We start from the raw sequence: 22,946 nt of genomic DNA, 5'->3' as shown, positions 1-22,946 counted from the left end.
TTATCAGGCCTGCCGAAATAATTCGGTAACACAAGTGATTTACTTAAACATGCAGCAACCAGGAATAAATACAACAACTATTTGTTGTTTTGTATTTACAATCTCCTGGAATTGAATATATTTTGCAAATATATGGTATTTGGTAAACACTAATTTTACTCTCTATTGTTTAATACAAAATACGGAACAAAAATGTTTCTAAACTGTATTATATAAAAGTTAAACTTTTACAATTCTTTGCTCATAAATACAAATTTTAATTTGTACAAATATGAGAACAAGTTTCTTGTGTGAACAGAAAAAAAAGTACAACAGCACTCACTTGTAACTCCACTAGAAAAAACCATGTCACTTCTGGAAAACTCATTTACCGCCCAAAGGGTAAAAGAATAGCGAGAATTGGGGAGTAAGCCACTAAGTTGAAAACTTGGATCTTCAGTATTAAATGTAAACCAATCAAAAGTGTAATTCCAAGTTACAGGTAGATTGCCAATGCTATCCTGGATAAATGAAACTGTAAGAGTTGTTTGTGTTGCTAAAGTTGTAAGAGAATGTGGTTCTGTTGGACCTGAAAACAAAACAAAACTTTTCTTGTGAATTTTCTTGGTATGCATGTTTACAGGCATTTTCTTCGGAATATTGTGTTTGCCAGAGTGTTTTATTACAGCACAATTGGTCTATGAAAGTCAACAAAACAAAATTGTAACATTTGTGTTTATAAAAAAATATGGTAATAACTAAAAACTGTTTGTACAATGCAAAAACTTTTTACCCAATAAAATAGATTATTTACAGATTATAACACTCAACTGCATTTCTATAAAAGAACCTAATATAACTTCAAATGTTTACAAAACTTACTGGTTCCAACACGTAATGCGTCCGATACAGATTTATAACCATCACTAAAGATGGTTGTAACAGTAACAAAGTATGCTATGTTAGGTTCGAGCCCCATAGTATCTGCATAAAAAGTGGTGGCATCATATGTAACATTTCCCATCAGAGATCCACTTGTCCACTGAACCACATGCCCAGTGATTGTTCTAGCAGTCCCACCAACAGGTGCCACCCATATCATATCGAATCCTGTTTTACCAAAACCAACTTGTTGCAAATCAGTTGCAGGTCCAGGCACTAAAACAAACACAATTTAAAACAATATTACAATCCCTATTGATTGTGGTAAATAAACCATATGTTGTAGACTGCATATTTTTACTGTTGTCCTAGGATTGCTGTTTGAATCTTTGCCTAAATAGGTCATTAGATTCAAACATTAGATTTTACTAACTTTCGTTAAGTTTCAAAGTAGAACTCCTCAACTATTGTTTATGTCAACCAATTACATTTTATACTTTTTTACCATGTGTAACTAGGGTTGAGCTGCAAATTTCATGGTATTCCAATAACAGGGGCAAAAAAGTATTTTTTAAACAATGTCTTTGACATTAAAAAGAAAGGCAAAATAACAACACATTTTTTGTTCACTTTTGATAAAACCAATCCCATTGAAACAGACAAGGATTAGTTATTACCACAATGGCAAAGCATGTTACATACTTCTACAAATTAAAACTGGTCAAAGTAAATTCTAAATTAAAAAATATATAATAGAGCCACTAAACAATCCATTGTTTAAATGTGCTATGGTAGCATGAAAATGATTACATTTTGTGTAAAAAAATGATTTAAATCAGTTACTTACAAGTATCTACTGATAGTACAGGAGACACTGGACTTGTACAGTTGTTGGTCTTCACTGCCACAGAAATTTGGTAATTTGTGTTTGGTATTAAATTTGATATCACAAATCTAAAGTTTGTGGTTCTGGCTGAGACAGTCATTGAAGAAGCTACCACCAGATCCATCCAGGAAATAACATATTCATCTGGCACAATGTCTCCTGGTTCATTGTATGGTTCCCAGGCAATAGTGATTTCATCCATTTCAACTGCCACCAGCTGAGGAGAATTTGATAGAGCAAGGGGAACTGCAAATTCAATAGAAATGATCAAAAACACCTAAAAATGATTAAATTAATCCGCAACATTTCAGGTAAGTTAAAACAAGGGTGGAACTGCAAATGATTTACTTAGTTTGTTTGCTTTATTTTCTTGGCATCAGGTGGGCAAGCCTTGGGTGCATTATACTTACAATGAGTCCACCAATAATTTGCCTGGTATGTTTTTTGGTCTAAAACGCCAGTAGCAAAAGGCAGAATAAGAACTTACAACCTTGTGAATGTGGCTTTTTATATATACATCACTAGATAAAGAAGTCAACTGCCAAAAATGTATGTTGAGTGTTTTTGTAAAAAAAATTATCTAGGTGGAACTAGTGCAACTTCCGAGACCACAGTGATAAAACTGATAACATTAATATTGTAAAAAAGCAAACATAACCCATTTTGTATGCAAATTGCCATAGTATAAAAAGATTTGAATATGATGTTGTTACCAGGCTTTCGGTTTGAATGTTTTTACAGTACACTAAAAATGACCAAAATAATTTACAATTAACACTACAATGCACATAACTTGTTTGCGTAAAGAGTCTTTCTGGTTTAGTGATAAACTGGCAGCATTAATAAAAAACACTAAAAACGGTCACAAATATTTTACAGTGTTTGGGCTAAACAGTTCTTAAATTGTTTTTACTTTACCAACTACAGAGCGTGGTTGCTTTTTTACCTGGTTGAAGAACAGTGTTTGGACCAGTTGCAACAAACCCATCATCATAGATTGCTTTAAGAAACACCACCACACGCCTTCCAGGTAGTAAACCAGTAATGATATGAGTTGGATAGGTTAGGTTTTCAGTTTGTACATCATCCAAGCTGTAACACCAGCAAATTTGACCATAGACCAGTGACCGAACATCACCATTGTTAATGACATCATCAAATCCAACTTCAATTGAAGATATGTTTGGGCATGAAATCACTCTGACATTGGCATATGAAGTGGGTGCTGTATTGTAAAAAAAATGTTACCACAACACTGACACAACTGTAATCTAAATTTGTTGCAAAAACATTGATATGTATGACAGTAACCTTTACAATCACCACTACAAGACTAAACTAGAAGAGTGGCTTTCTGATATACTTCCATTTTATATATTCTATATGATATTTACCAATTTACTATACACATCATTTGATCTACACATATGATTGTTTTTGTAAACAAAAACAAATGGGTCCCCACACGCGCGTTTGTGCGGATTGACAGTAAACAAATGTTGCGGTGATTTTTACATTCTTAAGGACAAATTTTTAGAAAGCATTAACCCAACAATAAAAAAAATGTTCGTATTCTTTTTGCACTATTATTGTCATATAATTACAAAAACATTAAAAAAACGTAACAAATACTTTAATTCAATCTCTGGCTTTGACCCAGATATTGTCGTCCAAGGTTGGGTTTTGAACACAATTTTTTTAGAAAGCTGTAACAGTTGTGTTACAGACACTTTTAATTAAAAAGCAATTTGCTACAAGTGTATACATAACAAATTGTTTTTCATTTAACTTTGTTTCGCAAAACGAGTACCATTGACCTGTAGTAACCTCTCAAGGCGCACACGCCAAACGACTGTTTGACCTTTTGACACCGTTTTCAATAGCACGCCATCCTGAGTGTTCAACAATACCGTTAAGCCTAATTTTTACATGCCTTGAGCATTGACTCCTAAATTGATTGTCAAAAAAACGCTACCTTATGACGAAAGAAAGTTCTGGGAAGGGGACCCATAATAACAATGCAAAAGTAAATGGTGGTGGCTGAAAAACCCTGGTCTAAAATCTAACATTTTCCTTTACCTGATGCAAATACCAACTCATCTGACTGTCGACCAACCCCACCAGTATTAACTGCTTGCACATTTACACTTTGCCATGCGTTGGGTTGAAGTTGATCAATGTTTGCCGACAATCCATTGCTTACAACATTTAGCGAGTTCCAATTTACATAGTATGTTTCAATAAAGACATTTCCATCAGTGTATTGAGGCCAGCCAATTTTAGCTTCAGTAGCAGCGGTTGATATGAGGAATGGCTTGTGCATTTTACCAGGCCCTGAAAAAAGTATGTGCAACAGGAGTCACAAGTTGAAATTAAAAGGTTCAGTTTTAAGCACAGGTGTAAAAGTTTTATCAAATTGTGGCCAGGTTCATGGGGTGCTCTCATTTGCAATTTTTTAGCTTAACATTTTCATTTCACACCTGAAAATTGTCCAAAACGCAAGATTAACTGCTACAGTGGACAAAAGAATGTGTGAGATTGCAAAAATCTGAGTAATATTTTATTAGATCACAAAAGCATTTCTTTTTTAAATAAATATTTATGTCCTTTTCAAAAGTATTTTGAACTACTAACTTGTTGCCAGCCTTTTTTCAAACATGGCATCAGTGAGCCCTCGCAATGCAGTTACTGTCACATTTTGCCAGGTGTTGATTGGTAAATTAGCCAGACAGCCCTCAAACTCATTAGAGTACCACATAGTTCCACCAGGTTGAGAGGTCAAAGTTGACTGTTCTATACTTCCATGACTTGACCACTGCAGCATTAACTCGTTTTCCGTAGCGTGGTATGATTCAAGGCAAAACAGTAAACAGTAAGCTAGAAGTAATAGTAAATAATAGAACTTATGTAAATCAACTATGCTACAACAGCAAAAATATAAAACATCTATCACTTTTTAAACTGGCTCATTATTATTTTTTCATTATATCAGTTTAAACTTTACTATTGCATGAGTAGAAACATATTCCACTTGTACTGCTGTGTTTTTAAATACTTTGAAACCAAAATTTTTGAAAAACAGTATATACCTGCTATTTTAATGTCAAATGGTGATATAAATGAAAGGTCGATATCTCCATAAAAGCGAATGGTTGTTGCACTTTTACTGAAAAGACTTATTTCCAAGTTTGGAAAAAAAGTTTGAGTTTCAACAATGGTGTCACTAGTGAACCGATCTGTCACCTAAACAAACGAAGAAGTTCAAAATCAAATCAATATAGATTATACTATTATGTAGTGATGGGACGAGTACCCGGGACTCGGCACTCGGTATCGATATCAATGGTATAGAACAATTTTAGTGGTATGGATACTCGTACTCGGTATTGAAATATTTTGCCTCAGTTTTCGATACCAACGTTCAATACAGAAGGCCGGTTTACACAATAAGAATGGGGGAACTTTTTGTCAATATTTATTTGCTTTGGAGAGCACAAAATCGGTAAAATGTTCCGCCAGGTTACGTACATTTTTTTCGCTATCGTGTGGAGATTACATTTTTCTGCATGTGTGTGTGCGCGTGCCTGTACCCGGGAAATTGCAGATAAATTAGCCAGTGAACTAAGTACAGCACTATATTTAAGTACTTGGTAATCATACTCGGTACTCGATATCGAAGGTATATACGCGTGGTACTCGTACTCGGTACTCGCTTCTATTCCTGGTATCGTCCCATCACTACTATTATGACCAACTTTTTTTAAGTATACTTAACAAGTCACTTGGAACTAAACTCAAGCACCAGAAAACTACAAAATCAGTTTATACGAATTAATTTATAGTCGTAAATGCTAGGTTTTAAACCTGTTTGTTTCTTGTTAGTTGTTAGTGTTGTCTTTTTACTCTTCAAGTAAATTAAGACCAAGTTAAATGCGTTTACCTGATATTTGGCCATATTTCTTAGCACAAGTTGTCTAACCTATTGTTACACAATAAAGCCTCATTGATGCCCTTTTGTGTCCAAAATGATACAGCCGGTGAAAGAAAATGTAATGGGCTTGACAACTTGTGTTTTACAAAGACTTTGCACAGAACTTGTCTGCAAAAGACCATCCAAACAATATGCCAAAGGTGAGCTAACCATGGCACAAGAACCAACAAAGGGCATTATGTGATAAAAAGCCTTTTTCTGGTTTTCTTTACTTCAAAGAAAGTCATCCAACTTACCTGAAGAAAGCTGTTTCCTTGCAATGTTAACTGTGAAACTTGGAGAGAAGCAGTATTTAGAAAATTAGGTGATTGGATCCTCCACTCGCAGTATAGACCAGACAAGTCACCATTTGGAAGTTCTAATTCATGACTGTCACCCGTTAGTACAATGTCACTACCGCATGTTGAGTTGTCTACAAATTAATAACAAAACTATTTACTTTTGGTGCAATGATCATCTTTTTGGTCAGTAGTTCTTAACCTTTAGTTTGTTAGTACCTTAGTTAAGAAATTTGTTACATAAAATTTGTATTTCTTGTCTCCATTGACTGGCATGTAAATCATTTTGTAGTGTTTAACATAAAATTCTGAAGAAAAATTAACTTAACTATTTTACAAATAGGCCTGAACATCATTTTGGCACCCTATCCATGAAACACCTACTGTATTGCTTCATACCCCAGGGGACACACACCTTTTGTTTAGAATCTCTAATCAGGCATTCTAATGAGGTAAAATTTTAGCACTATCAAAAGAAAAAAAAAAACTTTGAAACAGAAAAAAAAAACTTTTTAAACAGTAAATAAGACTACAACAACACTAGACAAAAATTCCAGATTAGCCAACTTTTTATAGCATGTTGCTCCAAAACAAATCCTAAAAACATTGATAAAAACTTGGAGCAATATTCAACAAGAAAGGTTTGAGCAGTGCCAATAAGAAACTTTAAAGCACTTTAAAACATCTGCCCTTACATTCATTAATGGCAACCCGTAACTGTTCAGAAAATCTTAAAATAAATGAACAGTGGAAAAAGATTTGGTTCGATGTTCCAGTAACAACACTGCCACTGAAAAGGGTGTCGTCCAAAGTTCCAAGCAAAACATCGGTTGTGTTGCCTTCATATATCTGAAAAATACAGAACAAAAATTGGTAACATACTACCTACTTATTCGATCACTACATAAACTGTTATGCTAATGTACAATTTAATTGACATGGGATTTATTCCAGCAAGATAAGCACTAATATTAATACAGTTAAAAAAATGTTTTTCCCCTACATCAGGGTTTGGTTTTATCAAAATAAATTTTGAACCAAACTGTTTTTTAATATTGTATTTTTAGATTAGTATTGGATCAAGTTTACAAATGGCGCTCATTGCACTGTAAAAAAACATACCCAAACCACAAAAAAACGTAAAATAAGGCTTAAAAGTGCGATTTGTCCTTCAGTAAACATAAAATGTTGCATTATATTGCTAATTTGTATTAAAATGTTAGATCCCAAGAGCTGGACCACCTCAAAAGTCGATCTTGAGTCAAAAAAGGTTGGGCACCACTGCCTTATATGAAAAGAGCAGGTTTTTTAAACCATAAACCAAACCATGCTGTCAGTTTACATCACATTCACATTTCATTGCTCCTGTCCTTAATTGTTTTTCTTGCTTCACACTAGAGATTTAGAGTTTTTTAGGCTTTTGCTACATGTTTCGACAGCATATAGAAGGCTTAACCCAAACCCAGTACAAACAGGCTTTTACAGATTTCTTACATTTCTGTTTTTATTTACTTTTGTACCTGGTGAAGTATTATAGCACTGTTTTTTTCACATACTAAGTTGCCTATTTCGCAGGTAACATGTTTAGAAATATATATTCATCCTAAATAAACGGTGGATGACTTGAAACATTTAGTTCACAATTTTAACTTGTTCCAATATAATTTTTTTACCACCTCTATTTACTAGAAAACAAAATACCAAAAAGACCCCAGCAAGGATTCTGAACAGCGTTATCTTAATGTTCCTGCATACAACAGAACAAGGAGCAAAGTATTTAATTAAACAACTTACATCACATCTAGCGCCTGGGGCTGCTTCTGGAGTAAATGAGATAATGTAGGGTTGTTCAGTTTCAAGGTGTAACAGTCTTTGGACCGAAGGGCAAAACTGATTAAATGACAAGAACCATTCCTTTACACCAGAATATTCTTCCATACACTGATAGCCTACAAAACATTTGTGCGCATAAAATGAGCAACAATAGTAATAAAAACTAGAAGGGTTGCTTAGCACATTTTGCCATTGCACATATACTATAACATATTTTAAAGCATTAATATATTCCCTACACTTATGTTATATGGGTCCGATATTAGCCACAGTTTTTAAAACCTTAGTTATTTCTGCAGGCAGAAACTCTTGGGTCTCCACATATGCAAAGTTGAAAATAATGCATTTCAAGAGATAACTATCACTTTTTTGTTATACGGTAAAACACAGTGACCAGTACTTTGCTTCAATAAATATGCTATTAAAAGTACAAACAATACAAATTATAATCAATTGAGGTATTGGTTAAAGTTGTTCTGTTAAATGTTTTGTCTTCAAGGAAAAAAGTAGTAAATAAAGGCAAAATAAAGTGAAACACAACAATCATCATCCATAAATGGCAAATTTTAAAAGCTGTTCGAATTCCATTGATTTAAATATTGTTAAAAAATTCACCTATTTTAGGAGCCAGTGGGTTAAATTGTGGGACTACAGGGTTAAACATGACAACTGAAATAGTGTGTTCCATAAACTGTCCAAATTTCATTCAATTCTGACATTGTTAAAAAAATCACTCATTTTAGGGAGCTGGTGGGGTATATGTGGGAGCTAAAGGGTTGAATTCAACAATCGACACATGGCATATTCTACAAGCTATACAAATTTCAATCAATTCTGACACTGTTTAAAACTCATCCATTTTAGGGGGTTAGCAAGGTAAATTTTGGGGCTAAAAGGTTAACCACAACAAAAAGCTTCTATAAATGACAAACTCTACAAACTGTCCAAATTTCATTCAATCCAACACACCGATTTAAGGGGGCTAGTGAGGTAACGGATGGGGTTTTACACCCAAACGCATAAAATATGAAACCACAATGACCCAATAAACAGTGCGGTAAAATTGTGTTCAAATTAGCCAATGTCTAAAATTTTGACCACTAGAGGTATTTTGAGCAACAACTGTTAATGCATCTGACATCATCAGGATGTTAACACCCCCCTAACTGCCAACTGTAAAACATCCACCAAACAACCGACAAACACAAGTAATGTACATCTGGTAGCCTTTATAAAAAACCTTTTTACATACAAACTGAGTTGACTGAAAAGTTAGCAACACACTTTAAAAAACTTTACCCAAAGTTTACAAAAAAAAACAGCTTTCTCTCATAATGATAGACGCTTTCCATTATTTTCTATTTAGGCAATGATTTAAAAAAAAAACTTTATGCAATAGAAAATGTAACTACTTCATAAAAGGTTCATCATAAAAAAGCTTATATCTAGTAACAAGGTCGTATTTCAATATTTAAGATGGGGTAAAAATTGCCTGAATTAAGAGTTAAATTGTATGAATCATGTACATAAAACTGATAAGTATAAATGACACTTTAAAAGCATAGTTAAACTATATTTGTTTTTATTTGTTATTTAGCCCAGAACCTGTTTCAAAAGTAACATTTCCTGTGTTGCTTGACTCAGATGTCAAGAGCTGGATGGTTAGAGATATGCCAACAACTATCTCATTAGGTGCAACTCCTATTTCGGTCAGCCCATCGTCATTAATTACCTATTAAAAAAAATTTGTGCATTGGTTACATAAACCAGTTGTAAGTTTTGTTGTTTAAAGCCAAAACTGGTAGTTTTAGTATTACTGCAAAATATTTTATCAGAGCTTAGACTCTATGTCATATTTTGAGTTTGCTACAGTATGTAAATCAACAGGTCACAGCATTTTTTATGTACAGTACCAGTAATAGATCATCCACATGTCGATTGACCCCCAAAAATGTGACAACAGCCAATGCATCATCTGCATAATTTAATGTCGTCCATTGGAGCAATTGGTTTGGCTGAAACGAGGTAACACTTGTAGTTTGGGGCTGTTGTGGAATATTGACAATCTCCTGAACATCCCCAGCATAATCAACTGAAAAAAATATAACTTGTTTGTTTTAAGTAATTTTCAAATAAAGAAATGAATTACATTGAAAATTCAAATTATTTCGCAAAAGTACTTTTTTGTCCCCAAAACAGCGCAGTGAATGTATAAAAAACACAGAAAACCTGCATAAAATGAAAACGTGATTGCTTCCGATCCGTCTTGAAAACAATTCACTGCCAGACTACCAGATGTAGCTGAATCAGGTTGTGAAACTATTCCATTCTTACTGCCATCCGTTAATAACTCAGCAATTAGGTTACCATCAGAAACAACCTTGTGATAAAACAAACTTGTCTGAGAGGTAACAAATTGCATTTAAATCATTTCCATGTGTCCTGTAAAATTATGTGAAACTAGAAGGAGCTAAGCACATTTTGTTGTTGCACATACAACAACCTATTTTTTTTATATTGATTTATATTGATTTCCATATTAGCCACCCTTTTTATAGCCTTAGTTGTTTCTGCAGGCAGAAACTCATGGGTCCCCAGACATGAAAAGTTGAAAAAATGCATTTTAAGAGATAACCATGAGAAAGTCGGGTGTTGTAAGGTAAAACACAGTGATCAGCACTGGGCTTATATAATAATACTATGTAAAGTATGTCCTATTTAACATTCTTTTCCAAAGAAAAGAAGGAGTAAATAGTGGTACAATGGAATAAAACAAAAAATAGACATCTATGAATAGCAAATTTTATGTTCGATTTTCATTCAATTTGAAAATTGTAAAAAGAGTCACCTATTTTAGAGCTAGTTGGTTAAACTGTGGTGCTACAGGGCAAAACACAACAACTTAACAAAGTATTTGCCAATTCCATTTAATTCCAACGTTTTTTTTTAAATCACTTTTTTAGGGGGCTGGTGGGGAAAATGTTGGAGCTATAGGGTAAAACACAACCATTTACAAATGGCAAATCCTACAAGCCATCTAAATTCAATTTAGTGGTTGTTAGGAAAATTAACCTATTTTAGGGTGCTAGTTCAGTAAATGTTGGGGCTAGAAGGTAAAACACATCAATGGAAACCTACAAACAGCATATTCCACATGCTACCCAAATTTTAGCCAATTCCGACACTGTTTAATAAACTCACTTATTTTAGGGGGTTAGTGGGCTGATATCGGGGCTACAAGGTTAAACAAAACATTAAGCTCCTATGAATGGTAAATTCTGCAAGTTGAAAAAATTTCAGCCAATTCCGACATTGTTTAAACAAACTGGCCCATTTTAGGGTGCTAGTAGGGTAACTAATGGGGTTTGGCACACATACTAAAAAATATGAAACCTCGATGACTCAATCAATAGTACTGCAAAATTTCATTTCAATCCGTCAATGTTTAAAATTTCGACCACTAGAGGAGTTTTAAGCAACAACCGTTAATGAGCATCGTATTATTGCGACCCAGCTAATTTACTGTGGGCAAGATTCAGTGGGCATAGATCTGTGTGACGAAGCTTGTCCAGGCGCAGCACTAAAGGTACGACGCTATAAACAAACCTGGCATATTCCGTTGCTTCCAAGGTTTCCAGACTTTATTCTTGCCGTCATTTTTCGCCCAGCGGTATCGTCCGTAACAACGATTTGGCTAAACAAGCAATCTGCGGCTGTCGTTATTTCTGCAGTCCTACTGAGGGTCGTACTCGCCGAATAAATGCAGCTGGGCATCGCTACACAAACCATTGTATAAATTAGAGATGCACCGAAAAGGCTAAGATTGGGTTCAGCCGAAACCAAATATTTGGCAATTTGGTCGAACCATTTATAACGTTGCGCGAAGTCGCAAGCTACGCGTTTGACATGAAAACATAAGGAATCGAAAGATATTTTTATTGGTTACCGAATCTTTGCAAATATAGATGACTTACAGTCGAATAAATTTGGCAAACTGAATATTCGGTACATCTCTAGTTACTAGAGTCCAGTATATATCAAGTAATAGCAAATGTATTCGGAAAAGGTGGCATAATAGTGCGAACTAGGTTGGTGCAACCAAAACGGAAATGCAGATAACAGTACTCCAGGGGTCGGGCAACATTTTAAACGCTGCGTCCTAAGTTAGCCCTTATTTTGAAATGATAATGACTTAGCGTGCCGTTTTTTATTGTTGTGTAATGCAGTGGTTCCCAACCTTTGCACACCGTGGGACTGGTAAAAATGTAAAAAACATTCCACGGACCGGCAACAAAAGATCGTAGTGAATGCAACAGATATTTGTAAGCTTTTTGTTCGCCAAAGTTGTCGTTGTGCAACATAATGCAAGATTTAGGCATTGCCTATGCATTTAGGGCGCAAAATTAAACCAAACGGCAATCAACTCAACTCAAACAACAAAACGCCAATCGATTTACATACAAAATCAATGCTATCTCAAATCATCTCAAAAGCGAAGAATAACTATGTTTTACAAAAAAATGTTGAATGCTAGACACAGTTTGTGACAAAACAATCATAAACGTCATAAAAGCTTCGGTCCGCGGGCCGGCGGTTGGGAACCACTGGTGTAATGCATAGGAATCCAGTTAATCGCATAATCCGTTTAATTGCATCACACTTAAAAATCCTAAACCGTCGTCCATCGTTTGTAAAAAAAATCGTCCGGATAATCGCATTAACCGTATAGTCGCATCAATTTTGAACGAAATGTGCGATTAAGCGGATTGATGTTCTCTATGTAAAAGTCACACAGACCGAGTTTTTCAAATGGAAACGACGAAATGATAGTGAAATCAACCGATATGTGCGCATCCCTAATTGGGCTATCCTTTTTACCATTGTGCACGTTTGATTGCCTGCCCTGAAGCAACATTTTAAAATTCAAATCAATATTTTGTTTGACTTTTGTTAGAATTAATTTAAACGGAAGACCCACCTTAAATACGCATTAGGTTTTTAACATAACCATTGCACTAAAGCACTAATCCCAGAAATGCTGCGCAACGTTCGAATGACTAAATGTAGTTGTTCTTGAATAAATTACATGCAAATATTTCTGAAACCCCTCCCTTTTTAGAAACCTATTAGGACATTTAATAGCTTAAAGCCGTACGCAATAATCCTTTTTGTTGGCGTATCTAATTGCCAATAGTGATATAACAAGTGTTTACAACTCTAAATAAAGAGTTCAACGTGTTACAATTACGAAACTGATGTTCCGGCAAAGACGCTGATTTTAATTTCTTGCTCAGTGCAAACTGCGCTAAAATTGAAGTATCAAACTGCATTGAGATTTGAACAATGTTTAATGTAAAACAAATGGGTAAAAAACGTTGACTGTTGTATTGTTTATGACCCGCCAAACACGTAATGGTTGTCATAAATGTTAGATCGCAGGTATTTAAACTATGTTGTTTAGGTTCACGTAATTCGTAATTTGTCAATGCTTGGCATAACTGATGTCTTCTATTCGTGACCTTGTTCAACTTAACAGGTGAATCACCGATTCGGAAAAGCATTTATTCCTCTAGTACAGTGGTTCTTAACCTTTTTTCCTTGCTGCACCCATTTCAAATCACTAACCAATTTTCGCACCCCCTTTCAAATCACTAACCAATTTTCGCTCCCCCTTCTGTAATTGCTTAAATAGAATAGACCTAACCAACCTTAATGATTCAGCATCCCCGCACCCCCTAGGAACAGTTCCGCACCCCTTGGGGTGCGTGCACCCCAGGTTAAGAACCCCTGCTCTAGTGGCTAGTGTTGGTTCCAAATTTTAAAGCAACGATCGTAGGTTGAATCACGTGACAGTCACGCTAATCTTGCAACAGTTTTGTTGAGTAAGCTAGAAAGTAGCGCCGCGATCTGACTCTTTACGGTTTGGCTAAAAACTATTAATTTTTTGACAATTGGATAACGGGTTTTAACAGAAACCGAGTTTGACCAGGTTTCGGTCTTTTACTTTTAGTTTAGGGCAGGGGTGGCCAAACTGTTTTACCAGAGGGCCAAATTTGCAACTGTCTTGCCACTGGAGGGCCTGATTAAAAGAGATTTACGTAAAATTTGTCGTAACTGGTTGTCATCTTTATTAAAATATATATTATTGTAGTAGAATAACAATAAATAACACCATCTTGTTTACACTTGTATCAAATAAAAGGTTTATATATCAATGAGATAAATGCAATTGTCCACAATTTTGAAGAAGCCTTTTAAAGTCTGGAGTAAAAAAAACAGGCAAGGTGTTTGGCGGGCCGGATGAAACAGGACTGGGGGCCGTAGTTTGGCCACCACTGGTTTAGGGCATGCTTACACACTTTGTCGCTTAACACGTCTTTTTAAGGATACGCCTCTGGCTACGGTGCAATGCAATACATCTTTTGAAATAAATCTAGCAGGAAGAAAAGGCACAAATTAAGCGAACTGGTGGCGTGTGAGCCAATTAAATCGTATGGGTGCATTGCTGCTGTTTCTTCAACAGACTTGGGCGATTACACAATAGCCAAGACAGTTAAGAAGCATGACGTCATGTTCGGCGCTGTGAAAGATAACATATGTTGACTTAAGAGTACTTATTTCTATTCTCAGCAACAAAAGAGTGGAAATGCTGCTCCGTAGCCGTAGTTTACTGTCAATGCAACTTTGTTTTAGCTGGGGAAGTGAAAATAAGAACTTATTTAGATGGCGCGTACTGTTTACATCAGGGTTATTCAACCGGGATTCGGCACAACCCTTTCAGGGGTTAGGCGGGGTTTGTTGCAGTTCTTTAAACATTAATGATCCATAACATCACTGTTACGAACAACAGAACCCGCATGTACAATTTAGTTAACCTTGGTTACACCATTGATCAATTGTAACTTAATAAACACAGTTTTGATACATTCTGGCTAAATCGCGAGACAAATGTAGAAACAACCGATCTAAGTAACCTGGGAATGCGCTTTAGTGAATCGTTTAATTAAAGATTTAAACTAAATTTAACTTTTACTATGTGCTTGGGATGTGACATATAAAATGCATGTTTTTATTATTTCTTTTATGTGGCCTACTTGTATTGGTTCAGTGTCACTAAATGGGTTGAAGAGCGCTGGTTTACATAGCAACCGGATTATCGCATAATTATTCGCATCATATTTCTTGGCAAATCGATGATGCGATTAACCGGATTCGTATGTAGTAGTTAATTGTACAAGCCAACTTAAATATCAATAAAAAGGCTCCAATTTATAAAAAAGTTATATTTTTAATAAAGTGTACTGCACAATTTATTGACATTTTTTAGCAAATGTTAACAGACACTGTAAGAGGCAGACGACCAAAAACAAACGGTTAGAATGTTAAAAAACAATTTAAAGACCTTCACATACCTTGGCACTGCAATGAATATATTATCATTAGCAGGGTTAAACCCCGAACGAAACTCATTCTTCAGCTTTTCACTGTCTCTCAATCTCTTTTCAGATTCAACAATGACACGAATTAACAATTCTAGAGGAAAAAAAACTGAAGTAAAATGTTAATTTGTCGCAATTAAAAAACAAAATTCTAATTCAACGTTAAACGGTTTTCCCAAAAAAAACTCTACGGGCTTTCAAAAAGAATATCCCAAGAACGTAACAAAACTGATTAAAATTGTTAATTGAAATCGTTTATTGACGATTTTACAAAAGAACATCACATAATTTGTAAAGCTGCATATTGTGCAACGAACAGACAAAGGTATAAACCTAACTGTATGCATTTACATTGCAGCAACTCATCGTACCGGTTATCTATGTGTTAAAACCTTTTATCGTTGCATTGGTTTTCCGGGGGTGGCCCTTTCCTGGTACGACTCATTTTCCTCTGATTTTTAAACAGCACAATACCTGAAGCGCATGACGGTGTGTAGCAAGCAACACAGGCTCGTGTATATTGTATGCACCACCATTGGTTTGCTGGAGAACAAAAAGGTTTTATTCACTTGATATTTTTCTCCAAGCTAACGTTAGCGAATATAAAGCAACCCATTGTACAGGTTACCACATGCTACAAAGGAGCAGATTTGTTACGTCAAGGCGGTTTAGGGTTTAGGATTCTTTTAAACAAACGGGCTTGATTCGGGCCCGAAAAAAATAGCTAACCTATTAACCTAACATTCTAACATCCAAAACGTTCTAATTAAGCCGATGTATATTATTTTCCATTGTTTATGTCAGTGATTCTTAACCTTTTGAGCGCTCGTACCCATTGAGCTTTCATAAAATTTTCTCGTACCCCCTGTCTAAAATGCCCGACGGAAGTTGATAAAGTTGTAATAATAGGAATTAACATAATTGTAATAATAGGTATTTATAACTTGCTTGCTGAATGTATGTATTAAAACAGTATTGTAACAGTAAAGTTTAGTACAAAACCAACCCGTTTTAGACATATAACAAAGTAACTAGCTACGTATTTTTTAAAAATATGCCTAAATACGGTATGATTTCACCCTTCATGTCGTACCCCCTGCTTTAGTGATTCGTACCACCAAGGGGTACATGTACCCCTGGTTAAGAACCCCTGGTTTATGTCTTTGCTATAGGCAGGGTTGCCATACCGTCCTTATTTCTAAGATTTGTCCGTATTTTGAAGGGCTATGTATTAGAAAAGTTCATTGTCCTTTTTTCTAAGAAATGTCCTTATTTTTGACTTGAGTCCTTCTTTTATCTGATTTTCAACAATTACTGGTCAAATCCCTGCTACAAGTAAAAGTAAACCTAGACCTGAGCTGTTGCGAGATGCACGAAGTATTTTTTACGAACAAGGAGTGGCTGGAACAGATCGTTTCTGCCAAAATATTACATATGATATGTCACGGGTCGTATATAAATGCAAAGATTTGTTCAAAAACGTTTGTTTTATTTCGCATAAAAATTTAATTTTTCGGTTGTCCTTATTTTTGGTTTCAAGTCGATGGCAACCCTGGCTATAGGCCTGCCAAAACGGGCTTTTAAAACGCTTCGGGTTCGGGCCTGGCTTAATTGTACCTTCGGGTTCAGGCCCGCTTTTAACTCTATGCCGGAGATAAATAAAAAACTGTGCAACATTAAGTGTTTTACAATTTGTCAAGTGTCACGTGTTAACTTTTCTTGTGTAGTTTTTACCCCATATTGATAAACCAACGTTAAACTGTGAGGCGTGAGTACAAAGCTGTGCGGGCGTGTCACGCTGTGGCCTTGCTTAAAGGCTTGTTTGTTATGTCGTTTTTAACCTCGGTGACGGACACTTTATTTTCACGAAATATTCGTGTTGCATGTACAGTCTGTTGTTCGTAACAGTTGTGTTACAGACACTTTAAATTAAAAAGCAATTTGCTACAAGTGTATACATAACAAATTGTTTTTCATTTAACTTTGTTTCGCAAAACGAGTACCATTGACCTGTAGTAACCTCTCAGTGTGCACACGCCAAACGACTGTTTGATCTTTTGACACCGTTTTCAATAGCATGCCGTCCTTAGTGTTCAACAATACTGTTAAGCCTAATTTATACATGCCTTGAGTATTGAGTCCTAAATTAATTGTCAAAAAACGCTACGTTATGAAGAAAGTTGAACTGTGTTTGTAATACCGACTAGTTGACCTTAAGTAACCCGTGATCATGTGGCGGCCAACCTGACAACGAGCATTTAAAAAACATTTATTTGGCAAAAAAGTCAAGTTAATTTTTTCATCTTTTCTTTGAAAAACAAAGTTTTTCTTGACATATACAAAACCGAAGCACGGTTATTAGGTTTAAATCACGTCATAGGTGTAAAACCTTCGCCAAAACTAAAAATGTGAGTGATAACTTAATAAAACGACATAGCATTGCTGTGCAAAACAGCTGATTTCTAATCACTGAAACGACGTCTCGTAAAACGTCTGTCCGACGTCAAGCTGAGCCCTCCCGCTATCGCAAACCAGTGAGTTACTTTCTTGGTACTTCTGCCTACAGTGTCTTTCTTGACCAAACGAGCGTTAGACACATTTACGTTTCGGGGGCCTGTGGGTGAACCGCTGGGTCATTCGGGGTCAAACTTCTAGAGGATCAAGTTCAGATTGATAACTAACATATGTCCAAATTTAAATAAATTTGAAACACTTTTTCTTTACCAAACGAGCGTTACAAACCAGCGTTAAACATTTTACGTTTAGGGGGCCTGTGGGTGAACCGCTGGGTCAAACGGGGTCAAACTTCAGGAGGATCAAATTTGGATTATTATCTAACATCCCTGTAAATTTGAATAAATTTGAAGCACTCTTTCTTAACCAAACGCGTCTCACAAACCGGCGTTAGACAGAAAAAAGAAAAAAAAAAAAAATACGGACAAAAACAATATGTGTCCCCTTCAGGGAAGGGGACCCATAACTAACCAAGTTGTATGTACATTGGAGTCGGAAACTCATTTGCATCTAATCTAACGTTCTTCAGTACAAACGCAATCGACCCGGTGTTTATCAGAACATTGGTTTACAATGATTCGACAGACAAAACGAATATCCAACTCGGCTTCCGTTCATTTCAAACCGTTTGCGCGTCACATGGTCTGTGAAAACAAAAGGCTGGTGCTCATATAGAAGCCACTTCAGAGTTGTAAGTCGGGCCGGGCTTTTCTAGTCAGCTTCGGGAGGGTTCTTAAAAACGGGGGTTGCTTCGGGCCTGATTTTACACTCTGTGTCAGTATTTCATTTTTTTAAAATTAACCGGCCAAATGGCCAGTTGCTTGACCTGGCCTAATGTCAAACATCCTCAAATCGCCTTGTTCAAGACCAATTGTCGATTGTGCTTTTTGGCGTGGTCTTTCGGGCCGAAATAGGCTTCTCAAAAACGATTCGGTTTCGGGCCGGGTTCGGGCTCCAATTTCAGGCCCGTTTTTCGACTCTGAGCCACTTGGCTCACCAAGAGGAAATTTCAAAATTTCTGGGAGAAAATTTGTGACTCGGTGTTTTTAGGGAGGAAAAAGGTGTGGATAAAAAAACTCGTTTTTAATGTTTAGCACAGTGGTTCTTAAACTGGGGTCCGCGGTTCCATAAGGGCCCGTGACGCAACTTTGCAGGGACCGCCAAGACAATCCTGATGTTTTGTTTTCCTCGATATCACACTGCCTTTGGATGTTTGTTACGCGTAAATTTGCAAAGCTAGCTCCTATTCTGCATCGTGCTGTGAAAAATGGGAAAACGGGCTACTGTTTGTTAACTTAAGCTTTCATTTTCTAATTATAGTCTTTAAAATAAAAGCAAAAGGATCGCAAAGAAATATAATTAAATAGTTGGAGAACCACTAATTTAACACATAAAATACTAAACTAGCACTAGAAGTGTCAACAATACACAAAGAATTGCGGCTGTATCTGCAACGACTGTTGCTTTTCATCTGATTTTTGTCAGGGAAATTGGCGATATTTCAGTTTGTAAGGGACGGGTGTGTAAAAAAATAGGAACTGCTGGGCTAGGACTTGTACAGGTTGGTTTGTTTATGCAATGAGATCGTGCGTCAACACACAACACAACTGCATGGCATATTGCATGATGACCGAAATGCCATAACATAAGCATTTATCTGCCACGTGGAAATCATGGTCATTTTTTTAAGGTTGGTGGGACCGCTCCACAATGCGAAATATTAGTAAAGAAATAGTAGAATTGGTTGTTGCTAGAATATTTATTACATTTGTGTACATATAAGGACCTCTCAGTAAGTTGTTATCATATGTAACGCAAAACTTCGGGCTTTTTGACAGCTTTGATTCGCAACAACAGAAATGAATGTTAGATTAAATGCCCGTATAATTTCATTTTTCATATCTTTTAAAATACTCAAAAACTAAATTAACACATTTTTTTAGTTGGACTAGGCTTATGGGGAGGGACAAACAAGAGCTAGGTATATACTTAAAGCCTAACATGCAAAGCCTTCCCGTGAAATGTTGCCAATACTTTTCACAATTCAAGGGTTCAGGCACAATATAATCGTTGATATCCTATTCATACTGAGGGTGTGCATTGAATTGTCATGGGTTTTGTCGGCACGAGTTGGGCGCATTGTTTATATCTTTCATTTGCTAAAATCTTTTATATACAGCCGGGGTCGGCAACCTGCGGCCCGCCAAGCAAAATTATCTGGCCCACAGAAACTGCCCACATTATATGGGGAAACAACGTTGTTGTTAATTCTGCTAGGTCTGTGCCTTTATTACAAGCTTCATGTTATTGTTTTATCACAATTGTTATTTTAACAAACAAACAACTCATACGTAAATTCAAGTGCAAGTAACTGTCGCAGATAGTGTTTCGAGTGTCTCAAATCAAGGCGTCCGCAAATACTCGGTAGTGCGACCAACAAAAAACAGTCCAATGCCCAGCGACCCAAATCACAAACACTTTTGTTGTCATGGTCGCGACTGGTTATTTATTTATTATCGTGGTGGGCAGCTTTATCACTTTAAATCCAGTTTTTGTAACATAAGTGTTAAGAAAGGTTATGGAAGGTAGTGACCGAAGTTCGTTTGCAATGTCGGTTGCTTTGCCAATAAACATTGTCAAATACCGGGGCAACCACCATCAAAACTAGAAGGGTGGCTTTCTGATATACTTCCATTTTATATATTCTATACGATATTTACCAATTTACTATACACATCATTTGATCTACACATATTATTGTTTTTGTAAACAAAAACTAATGGGTCCCCACACGCATGTTTGTGCGGATTTACGGTAAACAAATGTTGCAGTGATTTTTAGATTCTTAAGGACCAAAAAAACAGCTGATTTCTAATCACCGAAAAGACTGTCTCTTAACACGTCTGTCCGGACGTCAAGCTGATCCCTCCCGCTCTGCACTAAATCGTTTTAATCGTAAACCAGTAAATGACTCCCTTGGGACTTCTGTCTGACTGACAGTGTACACAAACTATGGGCTGTGAAAGTCATTATTTGGCCGATTAAGGCAAATTTTTGAATACTAAACGAGTAAACTACTGCAAACAATTGTTTGAAATTTCAGCACATTAGGCCTTGTATTTCTGGCCTAAAACCAAAAAAGATTATTTCAGGATTTAAGGGGTGACGATTATTTCGGGGTTAAAGGGGTAAAAAATGGGTAAATCCAATAAAAAATTGGAAAATTATTCAGAATACCTTACATTGCACCAACCAACAAAACATGAAACTCTTAGATCATGTACTTTCCAACCAACAAAGCATGAAACTCTTAGATCATGTACTTTAGTCAGTACAGCCATTTCAAAATTTTACGTTTTGGAGGCTTGTGGGTGAACCGCTGGGTCATTTGGGGTCAAACTTTAAGAGGATCAGGTTTTAAACAATAGCTAACATCTGTGTCAACTTGAAAAAAATTAAAGCACTCATTCTTGACCAAATGCATTTGACAAACCAGCATTAGACAAAAACGAATATTTCGGGGGTTTAAGGGATAAAAATGGGTAAATCCTGTTAAAAGTTAGAAAATTCTTTAGAAGACCTCACATTGCACCAACCAACAGAGCACATAACTCCTAGATGATGTACTTTAGTCAGTACAGCCGTTTTTAATTTTTTACGTTTCGGGGGCCTGCGGGTGAACCGCTGGGTCATTCAGGGTCAAACTTCAGGAGGATCAAATTTAGATTAATATGTAACATCTGTCCAAATTTTAATAAATTTGAGCACTCTTTCTTGACCAAACACGTTTAACAAACTAGAAGGGTGGCTTAGCACATATTGCCCTTGCATATAAACTATAACCTATTTTAAAACATAAATATATTTCCTATGCTTATTTTGCATTGGGTCCCATATTAGTCACCGTCTTTTATAACTTTAGTCATTTCTGCAGGCAAAAACTCATGGGTCCCCACACATGCAAAGTTGTAGATAATGCATTTGAAGAGATATATATCCATGCAAAAGTCGGGTGTTGTAAGGTAAAACACAGTGATCGGCACTGGGCTTAAATAATAATACTATGTAGAATACAAACTATAAAATTAGATTCACCCCAGATATTGGTTGAAGTATGTCCTATTTAACGTTTTAAAAAAACTGACCCATTTTAGGGGGCTAGTAGGGTAACTAATTGGGTTCGACACACAAACTAAAAAATATATAAAAACCACAATGACTCAATCAATAGTACTGCAAAATTTCAGCCCAATCCGCCAATGTTTAAAATTTTGACCACTAGAGGTGTTTTGAGCAACAACCGATAATGTTTCTGACATCATAGGGCTGTTAACAAGCCCCTAACTGCCATGGCGCAAAAACGTCCACCAAGAAACCCACCAACGAGCAACAAACAACTAGTTGCCCTTGTAACACTATTGCTCCAAACAAATCTTTCGTTTGTGGTGCCCAGTACCATACAAATACGTTTTACACTTTAGGGGCTTGTGGGGTAAATGTTAGGACTACAGGGTTGAACACAACAATTGACACCTATAAATGGCATACTATACAAGAAATCCAAATTTCAGCCAATTCTGACACTATTTAAAAACTCACCCATTTTAGGGGGCTAGCGGGGTAAATACTGGGGTTATCAACAAAAACAAAGTGGGATGCACATCTACATGAATATATCTACCATCTATGTAAATTTCAGCCAAATCCATCAAACATTTGATGGAAAAACGAGTCGGACAAACTTTGGGTAAAAACACCCATTTTAGGGGGCGAGCTGGGTAAATACTGGGGTTATCAACAAAAACAAAGTGGGATGCACATCTACATAACTATATCTACCATCTGTGTAAATTTCAGCCAAATCCATCAAACATTTGATGGAAAAACGAGTCGGACAAACTTTGGGGAGAAAAAAACAAAAAAACAAAAGCAATTAGAGTAAAATCAATATGTGTCCCCTTCAGGGAAGGGGACCCATAAAAAATACTAGCGTTAGACAGAAAAAAGAAAAAAAGAATACAGACAAAAACCCTTCTATGAAGGGGACCCATAATAAGCTGTACTCGAGAGTATTGTTCCAACAACATGACTAGAATTGGATGCAAACAATGCAAAAAAAAACATTTGGCCCTCCGGGAATTGGC

At 36.1% G+C, this 22,946-nt stretch overlaps 1 protein-coding gene across 6 annotated transcripts in view; it reads right to left on the bottom strand.

Moving 5' to 3' along the window:
* LOC145216134 (titin-like) overlaps positions 1 to 22,946 on the bottom strand; it is a 52,654-nt gene that overhangs the window by 25,716 nt on the left and 3,992 nt on the right. For 4 of the 6 annotated variants that reach the window (XM_080084476.1, XM_080084477.1, XM_080084479.1 and 1 more), the window contains 16 exons: positions 15,660 to 15,831; positions 15,262 to 15,382; positions 11,456 to 11,625; positions 10,079 to 10,229; positions 9,763 to 9,941; positions 9,455 to 9,581; positions 7,811 to 7,965; positions 6,712 to 6,865; positions 5,975 to 6,150; positions 4,837 to 4,990; positions 4,382 to 4,624; positions 3,827 to 4,081; positions 2,694 to 2,972; positions 1,709 to 1,993; positions 862 to 1,137; positions 323 to 568 (listed from right to left, as the gene is read on the bottom strand). In XM_080084476.1, the coding sequence (XP_079940602.1) occupies positions 323 to 568; positions 862 to 1,137; positions 1,709 to 1,993; positions 2,694 to 2,972; positions 3,827 to 4,081; positions 4,382 to 4,624; positions 4,837 to 4,990; positions 5,975 to 6,150; positions 6,712 to 6,865; positions 7,811 to 7,965; positions 9,455 to 9,581; positions 9,763 to 9,941; positions 10,079 to 10,229; positions 11,456 to 11,625; positions 15,262 to 15,319 (2,908 nt within the window). In that variant the 5' untranslated portion in view covers positions 15,320 to 15,382; positions 15,660 to 15,831. The remainder of the gene's footprint in view (positions 1 to 322; positions 569 to 861; positions 1,138 to 1,708; positions 1,994 to 2,693; positions 2,973 to 3,826; positions 4,082 to 4,381; positions 4,625 to 4,836; positions 4,991 to 5,974; positions 6,151 to 6,711; positions 6,866 to 7,810; positions 7,966 to 9,454; positions 9,582 to 9,762; positions 9,942 to 10,078; positions 10,230 to 11,455; positions 11,626 to 15,261; positions 15,383 to 15,659; positions 15,832 to 22,946) is intronic. The other 2 variants (XM_080084478.1, XM_080084482.1) reach the window with 2 other exon arrangements.

The sequence above is a fragment of the Phallusia mammillata genome, chromosome 1, assembly GCF_965637545.1.
Source record: "Phallusia mammillata chromosome 1, kaPhaMamm4.hap1.1, whole genome shotgun sequence".
NCBI classification, from domain to species: domain Eukaryota; kingdom Metazoa; phylum Chordata; class Ascidiacea; order Phlebobranchia; family Ascidiidae; genus Phallusia; species Phallusia mammillata.
Note: the sequence above shows the minus strand (reverse complement) of the source record. Positions and strands in the feature narration are given on the sequence as shown.